The following is a 15,121-nucleotide window of genomic DNA, read 5'->3' as shown; positions in this document are numbered from 1 at the left end:
GGGCAGGCACATGCCCTGACTGTGGGGTTTGGGGAGATACAGAGGGGGAGCCCTGCTCCCGGGTGGTGCTTTCCCCTTTGCACCCCTGCAAAGAGCTGTCTCAGGGGTGTCTTTTGGGACTGTTTTGCATCTTTTTATTTTTTTAATTTATTTTTTTTCATTGATTCCCCCTTCTCTGAAGGGGGCCAGAAAGTGGCAGCAGCAGGGGCTGCTCTGGCCTGGAGTGATGCCAACCATTACGTCACCAGCTAGAGCCTCTTCTGCTATTGTTGCTGCGCTCCCTCCTTCTCTCCATCTCTCTGCTCCGCTGCGAACCGGGCTTGTTGTTCTGCAGTTTGTTGTTAGACAAAAAAAAAAAAAAGTCAAAAAACCACCCTGAGATCCCACTGCTTCTCTAGACAACAGCCTGGGGCTGGAGAGATGGGCTCCTTCCCAGCACAATGATCGCTGCTGGGACAGCACGGAGCTGCTTGGTTTTTTTGTTGCTGAGCTATAGTCTTCCTTTTCTGGGTTTCCCATCGTTTGTTTCATGATTTTTTTTTTTTTTTAATCATCTTTCCTTTAGTCCTTTCACTTTATCTTTTAAAGCTTCTCCCCTCCCCTTGCTCCTCGGAATATTTTGTTTCTGCTCCAGTTTCTTGTGAGCAGCAGCCCTTTGCTTGCCTGCCTCCCAGTTTGGTGACTTGTTTCATAAATAGGCAGCACTTTCCTTCCAGCTTTGTTGTTGTTGTTCAGATTCTTTGCTCTGCAGCTCTCAGCTGTTTGCCAGCCTCACAAAGGAATCGCTAACACGCAGCGAAATCGCTCCATCGCTCCGATGTGTCACTGATTGGGAGTTATGATTTCATTTTCCCGAGGACATCAGCATTCACATGATAACGTGAGGCTTGGAGCAATTGGGTCGTTTGGCTGTTTTGGTTCTTCCCCCTTCGACACAAACACCTGGGAGCTGGGGTAAAAAGCTGCTGGTGTTAGATACGCAGCTGATCGGGTGGCAGCAAAATAACAAATGGTGCATAGTGTACATAATCCATCTTGTTGTTAAAGGGAGCCTGACCTACCAATTGCTCTAACCAGTAGGTGTTTATGTGTCCCTTGAAAGACAAGCTGAGGAAGAGATCCCACATTCTGGTACCACAAAGTGACTGGATTCTTGTTTTCCTCAAAGTCGCTAGACCTGACAGCAGATTTGCCTTTTTATAGGCTTCAGATAGATTCTCAGGCTTTTCCTCCAACGATACCTGTTTTTCAGTGGACTCTGGCTGAATATAACCCGTTTCTTTTTCCTTGAAGACCTAGAGCCAAAGAGAAATCCTGTCTGAGCAAATAAGAACTTGGAATCTAGTGTGGGGAAGGATAAAATGACATATTAAAATGGGCACGCATGCTTAGTTACAGAGATCTGGCGCTTGGCTGGCGAGAGCAGAACGGGTGTCCCAGCCCTTCATGGTGTTTGTGGGTGAGCTCATGGTAGTAGTGGGTAGTGATGCCTCCCGCTCCTGAGGTTTAGAGAGAGAGGACAACTAGATGGACTGAAAGCCTTCAGTGCTTTTTTTGCTTCCATTTTAACAGAAGAAAGGATTCAGAGTAGGGATATTTGGCCTCCTTTGCCTAAGCAATGGGCTGATAAAACCAGCCCATCCTTCTCTAGACAGAAGAGTGCCACATTCTGGTAGCTGAGACGTGCCTGGCTTGGCTGCGCCCAGCACTTCTCTTAAAGCACAAGAGGAGTTGTGCTAATGGTGCTTAGGGTGTAATTAAACAAGAATTCTTGCTACCTAGAGGAAGGAACCACAACAGCTTGAGCTGAAGTGGCTCAAGATCTAGAGAGGACTGGTGTGTTTACGAGGCTGACTTCAAGCAGAACCTCCTGTGGAGGGACTTCCCGTCCCCAGTTCTTAGGGGCCAGTTGGTAGAAACCTGTAGAAGGGCGCTGGGCTTCTGCTGCTCTGACGGTGTCGTCCCGGTCTGGTGTGTCCTCAGATGAAAGCGTAGGTTGCTTCTGTGCTAAAGGCTTGGCTAATTGTCTTCGTACACAGTGCCTCCTTTGTGGAGATGCTGGAGAAATGGCATCTGTCAAAGCAGTGGGAGAAAACATGGCCTGTGCTATGTTTATTTGAGCTAATCTTGGTTGATTTACAGAGCTCTTCAGGCTCTGGACAAGCTGAGGGTGAAATGGTGCTGGCTAGGAGGGAAACAACAAACATCCACGGAGAGCTGGTGTTATTTTGCGTTCTAGGCTGTTCCGGGGCTGAAATTCAAACTCGTGAAGCTGCCTGGTGTTCCCTCTCCTGTGGGGAGAGGCTATTCTTCTCCTATCCCCTCCTGACCCCTGAGATTCCCGAGGGGATACAGAGGCCTGACAAAAATGTGTGTGGGATGCTTATTTGGTGGCGATGGCTTCTTTTTCTGTCACTGCCTTACTTCCACCTGGAACATCAAAAGGTGTGGCGATGCCTTTTTCTGGGGAGCGTCTCTTCTCTCTGCTTCAGCTTGTAACAGAATGAGTTGCTTTTCAGGAAATCTGGATTTCACTGTGTATCAGGTCAGAGTTCCTTAGGTTTGCTCCCAATCTTGCCTCAAAACCGTGGCTCAGATGCCCAACCTGGGGTGATTCCCTGCCTTTCTTTTGGAATAACTCCTCTGCTGCCAGGAAGACATTTGCTTGAGTAATGCTACCTTTCCCAAGAGCCTGCCAGTCCCTGCTTTCCCTTAGGTCATGGTTAGGAGCACGGTACATGGAGATGTAGCCACAACAACCTCCGTCTGACCCTTTCAAAGACCTTGAACACTTGGCATCCTCACCTCACTTGGGAGTTGGTAACTGTGTGCAGTGATGAGTAAGGCCTTCTGCTTTCGTGGTGTGGCTCTGCTAGACTGGCGTGGCCATAACCCTTAACCTGTCTGGGTTTCTCTAAGTGCTCCATCTGCTTCGATGACATCAGCCTCTTTTCATCCCTTGCTGCTCTAATTGCACTCGAGCAGACATGCATGGAAAGAGCATCCAGCCTGGGAGCTGTTTGTCCTTGCTGTCCCGTATCTTCCTGCCTTCTCAGATGGAAAAGTGGAAAAGCCTCCATCCATTCTTATGCTCTTCTAGCTTTCTTGCCTAGCAGACGACACCTAGCGTGTCCTCTCTGCCTCAGAGGGACAGCTAAGGGGTTGCTTAAACTCAAAACTCCTCCATCCTGTAGCTGATGATTCCCATGGGCCCCACGGTTCCTGAATGAACAGGTGGCCGTGCCAGCAACCAGCTATTCCAGGAAACCAGGGAACACGCAAGTCGCACCCTGTGTTCATGATGGCATAGGATGATATTGGTATTAGTGGGGCTGGTGAGAGATTCTCCTCACAGATAGTTCCAAATTTTTCTTTGAACGCTTGTTATGGGATGTAGTCCCAAAATAGCCTGTGCCCTGCTCCGGTGCTCGCTGCTGAGTGACTGTGGTGAGAGAAGAAATCTGTGGATGCTCCGAGAGGGGTCTGCATTCATGGCGAGGTGGGACATGGTTATGTCCCGTAGCTCAAGAGGATGATTTCTTTACGGAGCCAAAGAGACTTTGATTCCAGCAGACAATGGCAAATTTCTGGCTCTCTTGGACCTTTCAGATCTGTTGTGAACAGCTGTACCAAAACCACGCTGAAGTGCTCTCTGAGGCTTAGGCTAAGGTACTGGGACTTGTACAGGTGCTGAAAGCAGCCTTTAGAGCCATCGTGCAGAGGTGTCGTGGGGTATAGTGTCTGTCACTTGTCTTCTTCTATTGGCAGCTGACACCTGCAGTACACCTGCTGAGGATGAGTGTTTCTTAATGCTCTGAGAATACACCCTTAGCAAGTTCACTTTCTGGGCTCAGCGATGTAAGTAAGGTATTCATGTTTGTGAAATGCAGCTAGTCACCACAAAAACAGCATCACAGGGGACTTTGAGGTCTGCAGCTCTTTTTGAACTCGCCTTCTTCTGGAGTCTGTGGCTTGCGTGAAGTGCTTAAACGACTTGTGGCTCCAGGAAGATGGCAGAGTATTGCCTGAATATCACAGTAGGCTTGCTTAGGAGTAAATGTTCTCAGTCTTGTGCTGGGCTAGCAGAGACCGCTGTTCTTTGTTTTCAGCAGGCAACTGCATGGCTTCTGGGGCTGATCTCAGCTAGGAACTGAAGGAACTGTTCAGTTTGCGAGGGTTGCTACTAGCTGTTTGGCATTATGTGCCCGTTGGAGGGTGGAGGTCTACGTTTCCTACTTCTGTGCTGAGTTAGGACTACTCCTGAGCTCTCTGCACTGGCTTCTTCACGGCAGAAGCTTCTGCGTCAACTGTCCTTGAGCTTTGAAAACAGCAGAGCTAGTCCAGTGCTGAAAGGCTTGCAACGTTGTCTCAAGGGTAAGAACCCGAAAGTGCACTGTAGACACTGCTTGGGGTCACCTGCAGAGAAAAAGCAACCCTCAGATGAGTTATCATGTCTTAATGATTAAAAACACTAAACAGTGGTGCCTGTTCCCTTCCTGAAGTTATAGGGCTGAATAGCTGGGGGCTAATAAAAGTCTAAGGCTGATGCCGTGGTCTCCTGTTTTTTGTGGCAGTGGTCCAAGCTTGAGTCTCGGGTTGCCGTTGCACTCTTAACCCTGAGACAGCTTTGTGTGCCTGGGGGCTGCAGGGGAGGATCTTGGGAGACTGCTTTGCACAGGGCTGCTGCAGGAGCCAGCATCTTTTCTGCATTTTTGGCATTTCCCTGCCCAGTGGAGGGGCTGTTGTCACCCAAGGTGATGAACTGGAACCGGAGCCAGGGACTCTGCGCTGCTGTTTGGGGCCCCGATTACAGACTGCTCTTCTGGGAGTCGGAGCAGAAGGGCAAACACCTCAAGTGGATTTCCATGCTGTGTGAATGGGTGCTGAAGCAAGAGGTTTCCCAGCTGGAAGTCACAGTCCTTGATGTCTGTTTTGATACTCCCAAAGTGCTTGAATGTAGCCTGTGGGCAAACTGAGGACAGTGGAGTGCTCCGGGATTTTTCTATTTGCAAGTCACCACATGGTCCTTCCGAGGCCCAGGTTTCCTGTAACTTAGATGAGCTGTGGGGCTCAGAGTGGATTATGCTGCCCTTCTGTATTTTTCTGGGCTGGTATAGGTCAGGACAACAGGACAGAGAGGCGTCAGACTGCTTGTAGTACCGTGCCGCTCCGCCATGGGACCTGGAGACCTTTCTCTGCTGAAATCTTGTTCCCCATGAAGTGTTTCTTGAGTTCATCTTCCCTCAGACCTGGGCAGAGGAGCCAGACAGTGAAACCAGCTCTCTGAACAGTGTTGCTGAAGCTATCTGTGCCCTGTATGAGGGCTTTCAAATGCTTGAAACTACTATAATGCATCAGACAGTCCTCAAATCCTGAAATGTCTCTGGAAATCCTGTTGGCAGGAGCCTTGTTTCTGAACCTGCAGAGAGCTGTTGCTGCCTCAGTGCTGACTGGAAGGCAGGAGCCAGGAAATCCCATCAGAAAAAAAGCTGACTGAGGGTACCCTGTAGGAGATGAGTGGTCCTTCGCTGCAGCCACAGTCTGGAAGCTGACAGGGGGACTCATTGCAGAAGCAGTGGAACCAATCCTCCACACCCCTGCAGCGATCCCACGGTGGGCTTGTGCTGACTCTGCAAGTATGTGTCTGCTGGGTCTGACTAGATGGCTTTCTGCTTCATCCCAAGTTCCTTTGAAGTCTCTAGCTGGGACATGAGCTTTGTCTGAGACTGAAGGTGACCTCAGCTCTGGGATCCTTCCTGGTGGAGGTCTCTACCAGGTTCTGCATTTTTCACAGCTTGCACTTTCCACAGCTCATAAGAGCTGTGGCTTGGGAGTGTGTCTACACCTTCCTAAACTCTTTACTTCCTTAGGCTTCAAGTCAGCAGGAGCCGCGTTGCTCCACTATCTAAGGCCTGTGAGCCTTGGCAGGCTGAGCCTTCCACCTCTGGAGGACTTCCTACCATCTCGGAGTTACTTTCCAGGTGTATTTGGCCTATAAACATTTTTGGGGCGGAGGAGTGGCCAGCTCCAAATGCTCGTAACAGCCTGCAGGTCCATAATGCAATACTAGAGGGCTATTTTAGATCAGCTATTTGTCTTGCTAAAGCACAGCAGCTGAAGCAGCCTTCTCTAACAAGGAAACCAAGTGCAATTGAGGCCTTAAAATACGCAGCGCAGAGCACTGGGCAGAGTAGATGTATTTTTGGATTATCTTAGTGACTGCTGAGTGCTAGACTCTGCTTTTCTTGAAGTCCTTAGGTGCAATGTTAAAGTCCTTATCATATTTGGGGATATTTAATATGTTTATGCCTCTTGGGCACCTACATCTGGGCTTGGCTCTTGCACGAAAAAGAGCACTGGTCTTTGTACAGTGCAAAACGTGTTGCTGATAGATAATCTAAAGTCCTTCAGATGTCCAGCTGGCTCCCCTTGACTAAGCTTAAAGGAGAACTGCAGGTTGTGTGTAGTAATGCTGTGCTAATCTTTCCCCTAGGTCATATTCAAAGTGAAATGTGCAGCTGAATTCAACAAATACAAGTAAGTGATGCTTTTCTAATGGTACCTTCAAAACTGGCTTCAGGTGAGCTCAGGCTGCAGTGCCTGAACACTGAGCTAGTGCCATCCCTGGCTGTGCTCTGGCAAAGGATCAGTGCTGTGCCTTGGAGCAGAACTGGGAGCTTTCAGGGTACCAAGGAAGCTGAAGCAGGTGCTGCATGCCTCCATACATGTCATCAGTATCCATCTAGCAAGCTAGCTGAACTCTTGAGTTCATTCTGAGCTGTCCCACCCCAGAGAAGGTCTGTGGGATAAGGCCTGAGTGATCGGTGGGACCTGTGTTTGTGCAGCCCAGGTGCTTCCCAGCCCTTCCCAGGGAAACCCACAGTGGAAAAAGCGAGCTCTGGTGGCTTTCAGTAAAGCAGTTGCAGTGGTTGTGATGATTCATAGCTTATTGACTGAAGTTAATGCAGAGCTGGAGCAACACTTAAAATCTGCAAGATAAGAACCTGAGTGTCAGAAGATGAGTCTTGTAACTCATGACTACTTACATTGCTCACACATTATGAGAGCAGCTCAGACAAATACTCTGCAGACTTGGGCTGTCAATACAACCACTGAAACTTGCTGGAATGTCTGATCTTCATAGCAAGCAGAGCACTGGGTGTGCTGGGAGGTTCTCCTGCCTGCTGAGACAGGAGGGTGGTGCAGAATGGGCCCAAAATTGTCTGACTCAAACTCTTTTATTTATTTTTTATTGTTTTCCTCTATCATCTCTCCAGGATCTTGTTGTATCTGGGCTCCATATTTACCAGCCTCCTCTTCCTAGTTGTGAACTTAACTTGTGCAATGTTAATCCACGACGAGGTCCCAGAGAACCAGCTGAGGTGGACAGTCCTTGCCCGTGCCCTTGTCAACGACAGCCTCTTCATCCTCTGTGCCATCTCGCTGGCTTGCTGCATGTGCAAACTGGGAAAGATGTCTTCAGCAAATGTCTACCTCGAGTCTAAGGTAGGTCAGTGCCTCGCAAACTACCCTGGAACTGCGTAGTCACCAGCTGGCTTCTCAGCTGGATCCCTGTGGGCTTATTCAGATGATGGCCTGGTGGCACCTGGGCTACTCTTGCTTAAATATGGCTCCTGGTGTGGGTGTGGCAGCTCTTGGACTCTTCTCTCTAGAAAACTCATGCTCCTGGTGTAGGAATGAAGTGCCCTGCATGTTTTAGGGGAATACACTCCAGCTTTGCTGGCACAACAGGAGACTTCTGAGCTGCTTGCTCAAGTTTAGAAGTATAATTTAGGGTTTGACCGGAAGAGAGGGTTCTTTAAGAGTAGCAGCTGCAGTTTCAGCAGTGTGTTGTCACTAAGGGCAGTAAACACAGGTGGGGCTCTGGCCTCCTGCAGAGATCTTATTTCCACTGTACCCTCAGTCTATGTGGGTTTAAAGCACTGCCAAGCCTGGCTCAGAGCTCCTGGAGGCTCTGTCCCATCTCAGGAAGAGGGTCCCAAGCCACCATTGCAGCAGACACTGCTACAATGACATTCTGGATCCTGACAACTGCCTTGGGTTGCCTGGAGGCATCTCCTTGCTCCATAGCAAGCCATCCGTGTGACCTACAAAGGACTGTGGTCCACTGCCCCTTCTCTTTGGGCAGCTGGGTGAAAGCTGAGAGAGTGGCCGTAGCTGTTGCTGTCATGGTTGAAGCTGAGCCTTTCTGTAAGAGAAACCTGGGCCTCTTAAGCAGCAGAGAGCATCTGTGTTGCGCAGAATCCAGGGTGTGTGGGCTGTAGGTGGCTCTGGTACCAGCTGTCCACAGAGGCTGCACATTGCAGCTGGGTGATCTGAAGTAAGAGGAGCCATGACTAAGCCAAGAACCTGCTCACATGGACCACGTATCCAGCTCTGACTGGCTCTGGACACTAATTAACTTACCAAGTTCACCCAGCAGTAGTTTACAAATGCAGTAACTTCCTCCAGTTATGTGCCTGAGGCTGCCTGTGGGGCTGTGCTCTTGTAGAGCTCTAGTGAAGCCTGAAGCCTGCTCTCAGGTTGAATACTCCACTTGACTGTCTGGTAAAGGTCTCTTGCACTCAAGTGCTGCCTCCCTTCCTTGCCTTGGAGGCATCCACTGACTTTGTGTTTTGGAAGAGCTGCAAAAATAGGGTGGGGACGAGCAGAAGTGTTACCCAAATGTCTAGAAAGGTTGTCCTGCCTCCTGAACTCCAACTGTGAACCCGCTGACTCAAAACAATGCATTGAGGCCTGAGGTGCTGGCCGAGGCAGCTGCGTCCACTTGAAGGTAGGAAGGTTGGGGCTGTTTGACTCTTGAGAATGAGGCTGCACTGCTGAATTGCTGCCAGATCCTATTCCCCGGTCCTTGATGGCTGCAGGCTTGCCTCACTGGCCTTCCTGCCTCTTGTTCTGAGCACCAAGGGCTCAGCTAACAGTGCTGGAGCAGGCTTTGTTCTTCTGTTTTGGACTTGTGTGTCAGCAGCACTTTTGTGCTGGCTTTTCCAAGACATGGTCTTGAGCAAGCGCTGTAAAGCTGGGGAACCAGAGCTAGCGCATGCATCGCTTGGATGTGGAGCAGGTCAACGAGATGAGCTTCCTGAGCAGATTGTCTGCTTATAAATACAAAGGCAAGTCGGCTGCTCCAACGTATTTGCCCACTCACTGGCTTGGTGGCTACCAGTAGCTATTAGAAAGCTTCGCAGGTGTATTTAGCAAAGAACTGGAGACGCTTGGAGGTCTCCAGGTGGTTTGCTCTCCCATGGCTATCTGTCAAGGAAGGGTAGGTACCGTGACCTTCTGGTACCTCCTGCAGCTATCCTTGCATCTGGAGCATTGTGGAGAAACCTCCTCTTCACCTGCACAGGACAGCTAGCAGGAGGGTGAGCAACATCTAACCACTCTTTAGAATTCTGCTCTGTGTATGGCAAAGCCTGGTTTATCCCACAGCAGCGCTGGGGTTCAACGATTGGGTCTTTCTGCCTGTGCTTGGTTCCCTGCCCCAAATATTTGGGCTTTTTTCCTCAACAAGTGCTGTGTTCAGTGTCAGGCATGTCAGACAGCTGCGGAGTGAGTGACATCTCTGCTGTAACGTCTCATCAGGGTGTAGAAGCGATGAGATGATTTCCTTAATGGTTGGTTGTTTGCCTTGTGGAGATCACCGCAGCAAGGCAGTGGGTTGGGATCGCATCTCTCCGGACCAGCAGTTTGCAGCTGACTGGAAGATTCTGAGAGTGACGCTCCGGAGCCTCAAGTCTTCTTTGCTCCCAGGTGATGCTGGCTGTGTAGCTGTGCTACTGCAGTGAACTTATCACACAAGAAAGCTCTTAACCAGCTCTGAATATTTTAGCAACATACAAATGTTCTAGGTCAGTCTTGGCTGCACAGCTTCTCAAGGATTTAAGCGGGGGGAAGGAGGAGGGTGGGAAATCACAGCTCTGTAGGAAGGTCTGTATTAAAACTGATTTTTCTTCCTGTTATAGGGAACATCTGTCTGCCAAGCTATTCTTGTGGGATCTGTAGTCGCTCTTCTGTATTCCTCAAGGGCTTGCTATAACCTGGTAGCTGTGGCCATATCTCCAGACAATGTTCCTGGTCCTTTTAACTATGGCTGGGACAACCTTTCAGACAAGGTAAGTGCCTGTGACCCTAGTAAAGAGAAATAGCAGTTACTCTCCTGTCCTGTGAGGGCATGTGTAGGTAAAAAAGGGGGCTCTGCAGGGGTGTCTTTCCACCTGAATCCCCAAATGATCTGGCTTTCTACCTTCAGAAGCGTTGCTTGTTTTCTCCCACCAGAGCAAACCTGGACCTTCCTCTCTCTGGTGGCTGCTTCATGAGGGATTCCCTGTTGTGCTCTTCAGTTTTAGCCTGCCAACTCTTCTTTTGGGGGAGAGAAGGAACAAGTCAACTAGAGCAGAAGAGTGATGCTTAATCAGGCGTGGCTGTGTGCAAAGGAGAGTCGCTGGTGTAGGGAGGGAGCTAGCAGTACCCTGGTAGCACGCTGAGGAGAACTATCTCGCTAAAACCAGTAGTAGCAGTTGGGTGAGGGTCACTGTTGTGGTTTAGGGATGTCGTAAGAGTTTCTCTGCATTCCTAGTTCAGCCTGCTGTGCCCAGCTTTGGGAGCTATGTAGCTCTGCTGACAGAACTATGCAGAGGCCTCTAACTTCTGCCCACAGGTGCACGTGGAAGTGAGCAGCGAAGAGTACGTGGTGTTCGGCGTGGTCCTCTTCCTCTGGGAGCTGGTGCCAACGACTTTTGTGGTGCTGTTCTTCCGGGCTCAGAGGCTGAGTCAGAACTTGGTAGGCCCGAGCAAGCTGCTGTAGCTTGAGAAGCGTTAAGGGCCTGGGGGCAGGTCTTTAGGAAGGCTGACAGAAATACCTCACTTCTGGCCTCGCTCCTTTTCTCTTTAACAGACTCCAGCGGGGATGGTCAATAGTCACAGTTACAGCTCCAGAGCCTACTTCTTTGACAATCCGAGGCGTTACGACAGCGATGATGACTTGTCACGGCTTGGGGCCAGAGAAGGAGGGTAAGTGTCGTGAAAATACAACTCCTGTTCTGCTGCCCTGTGTGGAAGTGGCAGAGCTCTTGGCTTCTGTTCTTGGGAAGGGAAAAAAATTATAGTCTAAGAGGCAGCTTGGGTAAGGTGGATGGAGCAAGGAGCTTTCTGACTGAGCTTGATTTTCGTTCCCTTCTGCAGCTCATAAGGAGCTTTTTTTTGTTAGACACAAACAACTGGCTCTGAGGTGGATGTCACACAGGGTGCTCACAGGTAGAAATATGCAGTGGCTGCTGACAGGATGGCTGACCTTGCTAGGATCCTTCCTCAGCTGTGGGTGCAAAGGGCTCTTAAATGACCTCCAGAGGAGTTTCTCCACTGGAAAGTGAGGTGGTGAAGTCCTGGGAAGGACGTGGTCTCTAGGAGCCAACTAGGATGAAGCTCTGCAGGAACACCTGGTTTTGAGTAGAATTGTCAAGTATCCCCAGCAAAACTCTAAGGGGAAACCTGACAGCCCTGCCCTTCGCTTGCTGCTGAGGGGTCTGAACCTGCCTGGGGGTGCAGTGAGGGCTTCAGAGGTTCTAGCTTCTCTTGACTACTGTTGTAGGACCTGGTGTCCTCTCCTTGTACCTTTTGTCAAAGCCGGGTTCCTTGGAAATACTGTGTTTGCATGTCGGAGCCTGCTTGTGCAGGCTTAGATACCCTGATGAGTGCTGGAAGCAGAAGCTTTTCTGAGCCTCAGCTGAATTATTCATCACTAAGGGCCCATGTCTGCTGTTTTTTGTTTTTCTTTTTTTTGTCTCTCCTCCCAGCTTGGCCACCCCTCAGTGCTCTGGCTGCTACGGGTCCCTGGCTGGGAATGACAGCTACGCCGTGGGTCCCCATCTCGGTGGAACTGCCACAGACAGTGCCCCCTTGCTCTTTGCCGCAGGCGGCTCGGAGATGAATCACCACCACAGCTCATACCTCGCACCACAGAACTGAAGAGGCTGCGAGAGGTCCCTTTTCTTCCCAGAAGTGGCATTCATGTATAGGGTTGTAACCTTCTTTTTTTTTTTCTCTTTCCTTCTTCCCCGAAGCATCTTAACTCATTGACACAAACATTCCACTACCTGCTGCAGCCATAAGCAGGACTGAGCCTACGGCTGCAGGAAGTAAGCAAGAGAACTGTGACTTTAAGGTACCATGTAGCAAAGTGAAGCTCAACTCTCTGGAAGCTTTTTCTTAGTCTGGTCTTCAAGATGTTGGCAGCTAAATGCACCAGAGCTTCCTCACTAGAAAAGAAACATCAAATGCATATTTGCACTTTTATCTGCACACTTGGAAGGAATGAATCTTGCTTGGGCTGTGCTCGGCCTGAGACTTCTAGTTACTCTTTTAATTGCACACCCATAGCTGGGAGAGGCACTGTCTTCCTGCAAAGACGTGTTCCGTGAAGTACTCTGCATCCTGACTCACTTGGGAGGGTGAAGCTCTGTTAAAGCAAATGCGTTATGGGCAGGGCCTCCTGCAGTGAATGTCCAAGCGTTCTGTGCCATAGTCCCACCCGGCAGGGCTGAGGCCTCTGGACTGAGCGTTGTCTCGCTCTGACTGCTGGTCCTCACTTCACCTGATTGCTGAACGTGTCCTCCCTGGGACTTGTGGGTTCAAAGCTTGCGCTCAAAGCATATCCTTAGCCGAGGCTCGTGAGGGCGAGATCGAGTGCTCTTACTGGCATTCAACATCACTACCATCATAACCGACCCGCTAGCTTGTGGTGGAGGAAGGGGGCTGGTGTGGATGGTGGCTGCTGTCAAGCAAGACTTTTGTGAGCTGCTGCCTTCAGGGAAAGCTTGGAGCTGGCCCCGCAGGAGCGTGCGTGCGGGAACACGTGGGGCCCAAGGTGCAGGTAAAACTGGGGCCACTTGAACTGGTGGATGGTGAGAGCAGTCCTGCTCCCTGCCGCCTCTTGCACCCGCACTGGGGATCCCCTTTTCTCTCTCAGTATTAAATTGCGTTTAGCAGATAACTAAGAGTTTTTAACGTGAAGCAAATGTGAACCGGTGGGGTCCGTGGGAGGTGTTTGTGTGCTTGAGGAGGCAAGGGCTGCTGCAGGGACCTGTCCTTGGGCTCCTTGCTGTCCCCTCCCCTGCTGTGGGCCAGGGCTGTGAGTCTGGAGTCCTCCCACTGTCACAGTAGCTGTGTGGGCATTAGTGGTGTACACAAGATTAAGAGTGTGCCAGGTCAGTCTGGGAGGAGGTTTCTCTGTCTCTCTTTAACCAAAATAGCCAAGCTTGTCCTGCCCTATAGCTCTGTCAGGCTCTTGGAGCTGAGGTGTGATGTTATTCCTGGCTTGTCCCCGAATTGGACGTGGGGATGAGCGAAGAAGCTTTGGACACACGCTTGGATGGAAGCGCTTGTCCAGGGAGGGCAGCTGCTCTGAATCTCTAGTGACAACCTGAACTGGAACTGCTTTTAGCCCACCTGCAGCCCAAATCTGGCACTGAAGGACTCACATGTGCTTGGGGTGGTGCAGCACTGCCTGGCTCTGGCCAGGCTGGGCTCTGGTGCCGGAGGGAACGCGAGGCAGCCTAGGTGGCTGCAGCTCTGTGTGAGAGAAGCCCCAAGCACCAGGACAGCCCCAGCCTCTCCTCACTTGCCACGTGCTCACTGGTATGGCCTGGTCACCTTCTCACACGCCTCACTTGTACCGAGCTAGATGTCACTTGTCACACTGAGAACACCCTGTCCCTCTGTGTGGTCTGTCCTGGCTTGCGGGCCTCTCCCTGCTAACCTGCTTCACTCTTGCTGGCCCCAAAAGAAATTAAAAAAAGGAGCGACCCCTCCTTCTTTCTGGAGAAGGCTCCAAGATGACAACTTTCAGCACATCCCTCCTGCTCTAGTACTTGAACCAGAGAGCTCCACCCTGCCTGCCACAGCTCTCCTGGCTGCTCTGCCTGACCTGGTGCGAGGGACCCATCTTCTTCCCTCGGCTGGGGCGGGGGAAATGCCTGAGCTGGTGCAAGGCACCCATCGTCTTCCCTCGGCTGGGGCGGAGAAACGAGTCGCTCCACTTCAAATCACTGCTTGACTTATGGCAAAGCTAACAAAGGACCTGGGCTCCGGTGCGTTGCCCTTCTTTCTTCCATAAGTCACCAAAGACAGTAAGTGATGCTAGTGGCCCCTGTTCTTGCTTAAATTCCAAAGCACTAGGAGCACTTTAAGTTTTTCTTTGGAGGGAAAGGAGTGTAGTGCAAAAAAAAAAAAAAAAAATTAAAGGGCTACAGGCTCATTCTTCATATTGCACTGAAGCACACACCAACAACACGATCTTCCTGGCATTAGGATGGCAGGTCAGGGCAGTGAGTCTCGTTGCTAATGTACTCGTGAGTGACTGGCAAAGCGTTTTCATTTTACTCATTTGTACGGATGGCCGTTAATTTCAAAACTCTGACCGCCCCTGCTGGGGGGGCTGGTCCTGTGTTTTACTGAAGTAATTTATAGCTGAGAAGTACAATGACTTTTTTAATGCATAGTTGCCTTTCATTAAACTTTTTTTTTTTCTCTTTTTTTTTTTTTTTTGGTATGGTTTAACAGTGTTTTGGCTTTGCAGTCAGGCAGCAGCTGGCTGCAACAGGAAGCTGTGGCCAATGAATGTACCTATTTGTTCTTCACTAAACTGTAACCAAGCACTACTATGTTGAAATAAAAAATTAATAATAATAGTAAAGAAAAACCTTTCTCTGCTGGGTTGCCGGAGGCCTGGCTGAGGTTTGCTCTGGGTTTGAGCCAGCCCAGCAGTGGCCCTGCAGTCCCCCTGCTCCTGGCAGGGGCACAGGACTCTGGGTATCTGCCTGCTCTGCTGACGTGTTGGGTAACTTGCTAAAGCTGCTTCTCGAGGGGTTTCGAGGACCGAGTTGGACACGGTGCAGCTTGGTGCTGGGGCCCAGCACAGCTCTTGGAGCAGGGCTGGAGAGACTTCAAGGCATGGGTTGTGCTTTTTGTCCAGGCCCTTTGATTCCTCTTCTACAGCCCTGAGCTGCAGCGGAGCTGAAAGTCCCAGCTCGGTAGCTCAGCGCTTCCCCTACTTCCTCACACGTGTTTATCTGGGTGGCCTTGAGCTTGCTGCAAACAGCCG

At 50.4% G+C, this 15,121-nt stretch overlaps 1 protein-coding gene across 1 annotated transcript; it reads left to right on the top strand.

The window, feature by feature from the left end:
• Window positions 1-6,493: 6,493 nt before the first annotated feature.
• On the top strand, window positions 6,494-11,988 carry GPR137C (G protein-coupled receptor 137C; the record flags this gene model as incomplete). The annotated part of the gene is made up of 6 exons (XM_009876063.1): window positions 6,494-6,537; window positions 7,278-7,506; window positions 9,987-10,136; window positions 10,682-10,804; window positions 10,919-11,034; window positions 11,817-11,988. Coding segments are annotated over 6 exons (834 nt in total), but the record flags the coding sequence as incomplete, so codon positions are not given.
• Window positions 11,989-15,121: the final 3,133 nt, after the last annotated feature.

Source organism: Apaloderma vittatum, unplaced genomic scaffold (genome assembly GCF_000703405.1).
Source record: "Apaloderma vittatum isolate BGI_N311 unplaced genomic scaffold, ASM70340v1 scaffold24239, whole genome shotgun sequence".
Taxonomy (NCBI): domain Eukaryota; kingdom Metazoa; phylum Chordata; class Aves; order Trogoniformes; family Trogonidae; genus Apaloderma; species Apaloderma vittatum.
This window is presented reverse-complemented; position numbering and strand designations above follow the sequence as displayed.